Raw genomic sequence first — 9,500 nt, 5'->3', positions numbered from 1 at the left:
AAGATATAATTCTGCCACCTCACTCTCAATATGCCAAATACCCAAATGTAGACGCTAAATTCCAGACAGGCACCACTGCTATTAATCTGCATGGTCTAGGTTTTGCAAAGACAGGAATTACTGTATAAAAATATCCCGAAGGAAATAGCAAAGTCTTTTGGAAAGAGCACTTCACTGAGAATCAGAAGACTTGGGAGTAGTATCTATCTCCCATTCCAACTACCTGTGTATCCTTGGGCAAATCATTTAACCCCTCCCTCTGGGCCTGTTTCTCACCTGTAAAATGTGACAAAACCTACCTCACAGGGATGCAGTGAGAATCAAATGCTATCGTGTTGGTAAAACTTCTAGCCCAAGCCCGGCACAGAGCAAATTCTCACTACAGGACAGCTCCGGAGCTCTGCAAGCCCAGCGTCTCATTCGATGCGCTCGGCACTCTTGCACCAACGGGATTCCCCTTCCCAAGCGGAGTCTGCGCTCTGGGCTCGACTGAGGCTCCCTGGCCGCTCGCGCTTTTCTCTCCTTCTCCAAGATGGCGGCGGTCGGCGGCGCTGAGGCGGGATCCGAGCGAGCCTAGTGAAGGTAGCGGCGAGCGGAGCCCCCACGAGGCCGAGCTGGGCCCCCACCCCCAGGCGGCAGTGGCCCCGCCCCGCCACCACCCGCCGCCTCGGGCCGCGACACCGCCCTGAGGGCGCCCGGGGCCCGTCGCGGCCTAGCCCAGGGGCCGAGCCGGGGACTGGAGTAGCGGCCGCAGTCCGCCCCCGGGAAGGGGCTGGAGCGGGTCGAAGGAGGAAGGCGGGCGGGAGCTGTTCAAATGGGGAAGGCGGGAAAGTGCGGGCCGGGAGGGGGCGTGCGGCCGCCCCGGGGGCCCGCGGGCCGAGGCCGCCCCTCCCCCTGCCCGGCAGTCTCCGCCCTCGGGGGCGCCGGGAGCCGCCGGGACGCGGGAACCTGAGTGGGGCCGCCTGGCTCAGGACCCGGGACGCAGGGTCCTTGGGCTGTCAAGGGGCGAGGGGGCCGGGTGACGGGAGGGCCGGGGCCGCGGCTGGCAGGAGAGGATGCAAGGAGCTTTCTTCTTTTCCTCTTCGCACCTTCGCACAGCTTTATTGAACTAGCTGTTGCTGCAGAACTGCCGGGAGAATCCTGTTGGTTTGCCGTGAGGACCACAAAGACGGTGGTCCTTGGGGCTCTTTGTAGCAATAACCCGGTGTGGTGTGTACTCTTTGCGTGCGACCCAGTTTGAACATACCTTCCGAGTGGGTTTTTCTCCATCCAGGCCCATTTCCCCCCAAAGCTGGTACTTGTAGATTTCACTTTATTTTCTGTCGGGCAGAAGAGAGCCATTTATCTCCCTGCCTCCTGATGGCTGACTATATTCCCCCATAGCAGAATAAATAAAAAACTGAATCCGAAGTAGAGCCCGTTGATTGGACAAGGCTTGTCAAAATTTGTACCGCTGGATTTTTGGGAATGTGTGTTGTCAGCCGCTCTGTGAGGTCGTCGTGGTTCCGCTCAGTTGCACTACAGTGAGAGGATTCAGTCCCCATCCCAGGCTGTCGGGATCTCTGCAGTTCCCAGAGCTGGCAGGGGCTGTGAGTGCTGCATAGGTAGGTTCGTGGAGAAGGAGAAGGGAGTGGCAAGAATTCGGAGTCGCTGGGTTCTGAGATTGGAGGAGATCTCGACGAAAATGAGAAGACATCCCCTGCTCCTATCCTAGAAGTAACAACAACGACAGCAATTCAGAAACTGGCGACAGCTGGATGTGCATCTTCCTTTTCCGGCACTGGCAATTTGAGTTCCTGAAAGAAGTGCTGGAGGAAGAGAACACAGAATCTTGAGCAAGGCTGTCCTCCTGGACTGGACCTGGGATTTTGCTTACTGCCCCGTTTCCGAGGTTTACTTTGTCTTTTTCAATACACACTTACATTTTGGGATGAAAAGGCTTGTTAGTGATTGCTGGGGCTCAGATGACCTCAAAAAATCACCTTCTGAAACTTTTTTTTTTTTTTCCGTATTTGTAATTTGGACCTTCAAAATAACAAAGTACTGTGTCTGGTGATTTTCAGTTTTTCCCTGATTCCTTTGATAATTCTAAAAACAAAGCCTGAACATCATGCATGTACTTACCTACAAGTGGAAGAGCAGCTCTGCCTCCTTTTTCATCTCCTGAAGAAAAGTCCCACAAGAGCCATTTGATAATTTGCACCTTTCAAGAGTACACATTTTTTATGATGGCATATTTCTTACTTCCATAAACAGCTTTAAGTAATGAACTTTTACTTCTGTTGTCATTTGTTAGCCCACTGAGAGGAACATAATTGTAAAACTATCCCTGCCTCTTGAAGTTGACAACACCGGATTCTGTAAACTCCAAAATTTGTGGAATTCGGGAGACTGAGCTTTAACACCTGTTTTACACTTGCCAACACTTAATGTAATTATGGCTTCTGTTTTCTAATGTGAATGTCAAACCTAATATTTTTCGTTTTCATTAATCCTGACAATGCGCTACCTAACCCTGGACTCTGAATTTATCGTGGATAATATTCAAGACCTGGAAAGAATCACAGGAGTCGTCTGATCTTACATAAATGTTGCCCTAACTCTGCCTTTCTTCCACACTGTTGCTTGAGACTTCTTTATCTGGTTTCATCTTTCTTCTATGAGTCAGCAACCAAAACTAACCTCAGGGCTGCAATAATATCCTGATTTTAAAGAACCCAGAAGTTCAGGGTCTATCAGTCTGCCCAGGCTGTGAGTGAGATAGTCCATTGTGTCTAAACTTAGTTTTTTAAGCTCTTGGCTGTCCCAGTTCTTTATTGAATTAGACTTGCCTTCAGGCCCTGTTCATATTTTACTATCGGTTATTTAATCTTGTAATTTATAAAGTGCTCTTCCATGTCTTTGTAAAAATTGAATAGTAGCGGGCCTGATTCTAATACATAATGCTGACAGCCAGCACATGTTTTCTGTGCTGCCCTGTGCCTCTGAGGATCAGCTCCTAATTTTCTGTTCCCTTTTACAGTTTTTTCACCCACTGGCTGTTTTTCAAAGCAGTCAGTTATGAGACCATGAGCACTTTTTCACAGTCCAGTGACATCATTGTTTTCTTTCTCATACTGTCTTCAGAGGTACTTAACTCCTATTCTGACTGTTCGTTGTTCAGCTCTGTTTTATGTTAGTTTTGATGTTACCAAAGGGAAGGCCTGGTTATAAGTCTCAGGACCTGCCTTTGCATCATACAGAAGAGCATTTTGTTGTTGACAACAGATTGGTGGACACACTGATGATGTTGAATATTTAAGATTTTTTGCCCATTATTTCTCAAACGTTCTTTGCCAAACTCCATTTATCATGAAAAACATTTAAGCTGAGGTCTCAAGATGTGGTATTTCTTGGCATTATCGGCCTATGAAGATTAATGGGATCCATATACTCTTCTCATAAGCTCACTACTTTAGTGCTAGTGAGTGGATGTACTATTTTTAAGTGAATGGATATAATTCCCTATGATGATCCCCCTCCCCTAACCCCTTGTGGAGTTACACCACTTGGGTGGACAGGGGATGACAGTAATTTCTATTTGAGAAAGTTTAATGCCTAATGCTGGAACATGAAAAACTGGCTATATTAAGTATCTTGCCTCCTCGTAGTTTCTACATGAGACCTGACCTCATATCACCTTCATTTCCTGTGAAAAGCCCTTTGAGTAAATAGTTCTCCAATTACCTGTAAAGTAACCCAGTTCATTTCTTCACTCTTACCTTGACCAAGTTCATTCATTCCACTTCTTAGGGAAGTGGAGAAATGCTTTTTTATGTTTCTGAATCTGACTTGTAAATCATTCTTGGTAATACTTCTCTTTCTGTTTTCAACTTAGGCATTATCTGTGCCTTGTATCTTATCTGACTTGTGCAAATAGGCCTTTTTTCTTTTGGTTTATTTTAAATGTAACTCTTATGAAATTTTCCCTTGTTAATTCATCTTTTCTTTCCCATAAGTTACATACTTCACTATTACCCATACCTTCCTGAAGGGACTGGCAATGTCTCATTGAAGTGTCCTTCAGCATTTCTAAACCCCACTATAGTGGTGAAGGTAAAATAAAATTTAAGTAAATAACCAGTCAGATCAACTTTTAAGCATTTCACTAACTGAATGAGGACATTTTCAATATATTTAGTATATAATTTTTAAATTTCCTGAAAAAACTTTTCCTGCGGGAATTGTGACATTGCCTGTCCTAAAATTATTTGAAGAACTTTACCTTTGAGTGCAGTTCATGGCTTGTCATCTTCAAAGTCAAAATGGACGTATAAACTTGAATGCCAAACAAGTAATTTTAGGGCCTCCCTGGTGGCGCAGTGGTTGAGTCCGCCTGCCGATGCAGGGGACACGGGTTCGTGACCCGGTCCGGGAAGATTCCATATGCCGCGGAGCGGCTGGGCCCGTGAGCCATGGCCGCTGAGCCTGCGCGTCCGGAGCCTGTGATCCACGACACCACAGCAGGAGAGGCCACAACAGTGAGAGGCCCGCGTACCGCAAAAAAAAAAAAAAAAAAAATTTAACAAATTTAAGACAATATTTACAGCATTTAAATTTTAGTAGTTCTTCAAATCAGTGAAAATCTTAATAATGATAAAAATTTCATCACCAGTGGACAGATGACAACTCCTCCTTATTTTCACCTATAGCCTTTAAGAAAGGCTTGATAGAGTTGAAAGCTGTCTGTGGGCAACTAATATAAGAAGTGTGCCTACTTTTACACTTCTCTGATTTTGAGCAAATTCAGAGAGCCCAACAAAATGCATACCAAAAAATTATACTCTCAAGATCTTTAATATCACTATCATGTTATCATCAGTTCTGTTTAAATTGCAATACAATAGATTTTAGCCTTTCACCGATTCAAATGGTAGGATTTTGTGGTCTCGAATGCATGGTATAACCTGTCTTCCTCTGCATCCTGCTTTATCTGTGCATTTTGTAACCGTGATTGAACCTATCCCTCTGACTTAATGTCGGTTTTCACCCTGTCTCAGTGTTGTCAGACCTGTTGGCATGTCAGAAGTTCTCATTAATCTTGAAGTATTTTTTTATATAGGAGGTGTTTTATATACTTCCCCAAACAACAGCTTTAATTCATGAATCAAATCAAATTAAGCCTAATGCACTTCCTACAGCTTCATCCCTAGTATATTTACAAACAGAAAGAGGAGGTGACAAGACACTCCTTTATTCCTTGCTGCCCTTCCAGTCTGCCCTTGGATCACTACGCATTTCCATCTGGAAGGTTGCTTCTCCACGGTGATTTTGCATTACAGGAGGGTTTTCCTTCTTTGTTTCTCAGACCTGGTCCTGTAGACGGGAAGGAGCCTGGACACAGGGACCCATTCTCAAAGGCCCGGCAGGACCGCCATGGCTTATGATGACTCCGTGAAGAAAGAAGGTATGACCCCTTAACCTGAGAAGCATTCCAAAGGGGGTGTCCTCTTCAATCCTTGCAGCCCATGGACATAGAGACCAGGACTGGCCATCACAGCCTGGACTCCCAAGTGATGATCCAGAGCACTAGTAAAACTCCACGTCATCCCCAGACTGGGCCCATGGAAACGAAAACCAGGACAGGGTTCCAACACAAGAGTCCGAACCATAAGTCTCTGTAGTCTATTGGGGTGATCCCCTGCAGCACTCGTGGTCCTTGCCAGCTCCAGTGTGCAGGAGTCTGAGGATAGGAATCACACAGTGGACACCCACAGAGCAGCACAGCACATGAATCCTTATTCTTTTCAGCCTTACCTCTGCAAGTCTGTGTCCACCTGCCAAATCACAACTAAGAAACCGTGTCTAAGGATGCACCTTGGGCCTTTGCATAGCGTGGAAGCATTGTTTCTTCATGTTTGATTCCTGTATTTGCAGCCAAGTCATCAAGACATATTCTTGTCCCCTTGGATCTAGCCCTGTGTTCCAGTGGACTTACCAAATAACATGATTCTAATTTGGAAGTGAAGGGACTATTGCATTTCACATGTGGCGATTTGGTTGTGACTTACTTGACTTTCTCATTTCCTTTCCCAAATGAACCTGTGCTTCTCAGATTGCTTTGATGGTGATCACAGCTTTGAGGACATAGGGCTAGCTGCTGGCCGAAGCCAACGAGAAAAGAAACGTTCTTACAAAGATTTTTTAAGGGAAGAGGAAGAAATCGCTGCTCAGGTCAGGAATTCTTCCAAGAAGAAGTTGAAGGTAAATTCTAAACATTTGAATTAGGAAAGTTTTAAACTATTTCGTATCATGTTTCCTAGTATTTGAAGAAAGAGGTTTCTTTGAAAAACATTTAAAAAGAAAAATAAACATCATTCACATCTATTTTCACTATTTCCTGTGTTTTACTTTATTTTCCAAAGTCAGAAATCATCAGAAAACAACATTGGTTCCAACCTGCCTTTGCCTCATCATCTTATCCATTGCTCAGTTCTTCTTCCTCTTCAATTCTAGGATAGTGAACTTTACTTCTTGGGGACGGACACGCACAAGAAAAAGAGGAAGCACTCCTCTGATGATTACTACTATGGAGGTAAGGATGGGAAGGGGCAACAGGCGGGAGAAACACATCACTGGTTCTTGGAGTCGGGGTAGGGGAAAGGGATCCAGATGTTGCTGACTCAGTGGCCTATTTAACAGGACAGTGGTTCTTGTTCTGAGTGCCGATAAACCAGTGTGAAGGAGGAGAGAGGTGGAGGGCTGGTATTTTGGAGGATTCAGCATAGAAGAACAGTCTTCATTTGTGATACACCAGGTACCAGGTTCCTTCTCCCCTCAATCATCCACTTATCTTGTGCCCATTGCTGTCTAGCATCCCTTTTGCCATATGTAGTCCTGGGCCCTCTGGCCTGCACCTGTGGGTTACTTCTCAATCCAGCGCGTATCCACTCACAAGACCAGTTTTTCTTAGCTATATTGTGCACATAGCTGACAAGACTAACTCTTTCCTAGAATGGATTTGTCCTGAACACAGGAACAAATGATGCTTGTCTTCAGTGTCATCTAAATTGTAACTACTCGTAATCCTGCAGCTATGGTCCATTCTTCTGGGTATGCTCTCTTTGGTTGCTTGTGAAGACTCAGTGAAGAAAAACAACTTGAGTGGCAAGAACTGTCTCCAGGGTCAGAGGCAGAATCTACCAAGCCAAGAAGCACATGAGCGTCATCTCTGAATGTTTGGAATCAGTTGAAGGGCCTCCCCTCCAATCATTCCTGTTGGCCTCTTCCTCATCTTAGTTGGGTGTTTTTGGTGAGAGAGGAAACTTGCTGGAAGTTGCTTTGTCAAATGGACAATTACTTCTCTTGATTATTCCTAGATATTTCGTCTTTGGAGTCGTCACAGAAGAAAAAGAAAAAATCTAGCCCGCAATCTACTGATACAGCTATGGACCTGTTGAAAGCGATCACTTCCCCTCTGGCAACAGGCACCAAGCCTTCCAAAAAGACAGGAGAAAAGTCCTCCAGTTCTTCAAGCCATTCAGAGAGTAAAAAGGAACACCACAGGAAGAAAGTCAGCGGAAGCAGTGGGGAGCTGTCCCTGGAGGATGGTGGTTCCCACAAATCCAAAAAAATGAAACCACTGTATGTGAACACAGAGACGCTGACCCTTCGTGAGCCTGATGGGTTAAAGATGAAACTTATTCTCTCACCAAAGGAGAAGGGAAGCAGCTCAGTTGACGAGGAGTCTTTTCAGTACCCCTCTCAACAAGCGACTGTGAAAAAATCCTCTAAGAAGTCAGCTCGGGATGAGCAAGGTGCTTTACTCCTAGGACATGAGTTACAGAGCTTTCTGAAAACAGCCCGGAAGAAGCACAAGTCATCCTCAGACTCACGTTCGTCTCCTGGCCCTGAAGGCTGTGGGTCTGATGCCTCCCAGTTCCCAGAATCCCACAGTGCTAACCTTGATCTTTCAGGGCTTGAACCTATTCTAGTAGAATCAGACTCCTCCTCTGGCGGGGAGCTAGAGGCAGGGGAGTTAGTGATCGATGATTCTTACCGGGAAATCAAGAAGAAAAAGAAGTCAAAGAAGAGCAAGAAGAAGAAGGACAAGGAGAAGCATAAAGAGAGACGACACTCCAAGTCCAAGAGAAGTTCGGGACTTCCCGCTGCAGCAGTAGGAGAGGTCCCAGCGCCGCCCGGCCCTCCGCCCAGCATCCCGTACACTGGAGCAGCCGCCCCTCCCCCACCGCTTCCTGGCCTCCACACAGATGGGCACAGTGAGAAAAAAAAGAAGAGAGAGGAGAAGGACAAAGAGAGGGACAGAGGAGAAAAGGTAAGGCATTTTTTAAAGTATGATGCAGGGTAGGAGGTGAAGCAGGTTTTTCCTTGACAGTAGTAAGTGGACTTGGAATTAAGCAGATGGACCGCTGGGAATGTAGCAAGGTAAACCTGCTGGAATGATATAAAGTAGAAAATATTACCAATGGTACAAAAATAGGAGCGACCTTAATTATTCATGGGTTTCCTTGATAGAGTTGTTCTCCCACCGTGCCAAGCATAGGTTTAGAAATACAGAGGCTTATTCTGACTGGCCCTTAAAATTCACAGAAGGAGCCAAGCCCAATTTCTTTCACTCAGCAGCGCTGTCTGGCTGAGGCAGTTGAGAGATGTAAAAACGTATTCATTCTGTGAGTTCGTTGTGAAAAATAGATTTTCAAAATTAGAATGATGGAAAAAAAAATTAGAATGATGACCGATGAACAAAATAAGCTAACGGCTTCCCACGAGCTGGTGTTGGCTACTTTCTGGTATTCTTTTTAGTGTCCAGCGTGTGTGCTCTCACCATTTGAGTGCTTCCTGTGTGCCAAGCCCAGTGCTGCCATAGGAGTTAAGAGGTGGAAAGAGGGGCAGGAGGACACAGCTCTTGACCTCAGTGAGCTCACTGTTGTTGAGGAGACGGGAATGAGAGATCAGCCGCCTTGGTTTGATTTCTTCCTCACAACTCAAGAAATTTTCTAGCAGTTGTACTACAGTACAGGGGCTGATGACTGTGTCATTACAGGTTTCCTTTAAAAGATAAACTTTTTCCCCAGATTACCAAAGTAATATATTATTTTTCTAGAAATTTAGAAATTCAGAATAGTAGAAAGAAAAAAAATCATAGTTTTGCCACCTAAGGACAACCATTTTCTTCCTTTGCTCTGCAAAGTTAAATGTCAGGTAAAATCTGAAAGAAAGGCAGCTAAGAAAGAGAAAAGCAAATATATTAAGAATATGGGATTGGCAATTTCATTTCAGTCTATAATTGAGTCACAGGTGATTTTCTCCACTAGTAGGAGTGCCTTTTAAGCAAGTATACAGATCAGAAAGAAAAAGCTGTATCTTGTTTTTTTTTAACTGTACCTTCTGAGCTAAGAATCAGTGTGAGCATCAAGAACTGAACAGTCCAATACTAGGGTGGGTTTTATTCATTGTTTATTCCAAAATTGTTTCATGAAATAGTACGTATCCTGTGTAAG

General features: G+C 45.0%; 1 protein-coding gene across 5 annotated transcripts in view; it reads left to right on the top strand.

Annotated features, from left to right (window-relative positions):
* Positions 1-509: 509 nt before the first annotated feature.
* The window catches only part of HMGXB4 (HMG-box containing 4), a 28,327-nt gene continuing 19,336 nt past the window's right edge, over positions 510-9,500 (top strand). For 2 of the 5 annotated variants that reach the window (XM_032646034.1, XM_032646033.1), the window contains exons 1-5: positions 510-582; positions 5,348-5,446; positions 6,095-6,243; positions 6,496-6,574; positions 7,359-8,314. In XM_032646034.1, coding sequence (XP_032501925.1) covers positions 5,416-5,446; positions 6,095-6,243; positions 6,496-6,574; positions 7,359-8,314 — 1,215 coding nt within the window. In that variant the 5' untranslated portion in view covers positions 510-582; positions 5,348-5,415. Of the gene's footprint in view, positions 583-5,347; positions 5,447-6,094; positions 6,244-6,495; positions 6,575-6,681; positions 6,797-7,358; positions 8,315-9,500 lie in introns of all 5 variants that reach the window. The other 3 variants (XM_032646035.1, XM_032646036.1, XM_032646037.1) reach the window with 3 other exon arrangements.

This window comes from Phocoena sinus, chromosome 10 (genome assembly GCF_008692025.1).
Source record: "Phocoena sinus isolate mPhoSin1 chromosome 10, mPhoSin1.pri, whole genome shotgun sequence".
In the NCBI taxonomy this organism is placed as follows: domain Eukaryota; kingdom Metazoa; phylum Chordata; class Mammalia; order Artiodactyla; family Phocoenidae; genus Phocoena; species Phocoena sinus.
The sequence above is the reverse complement of the archived record's forward strand: the minus strand, read 5'-3'. Positions and strand labels throughout refer to the sequence as shown.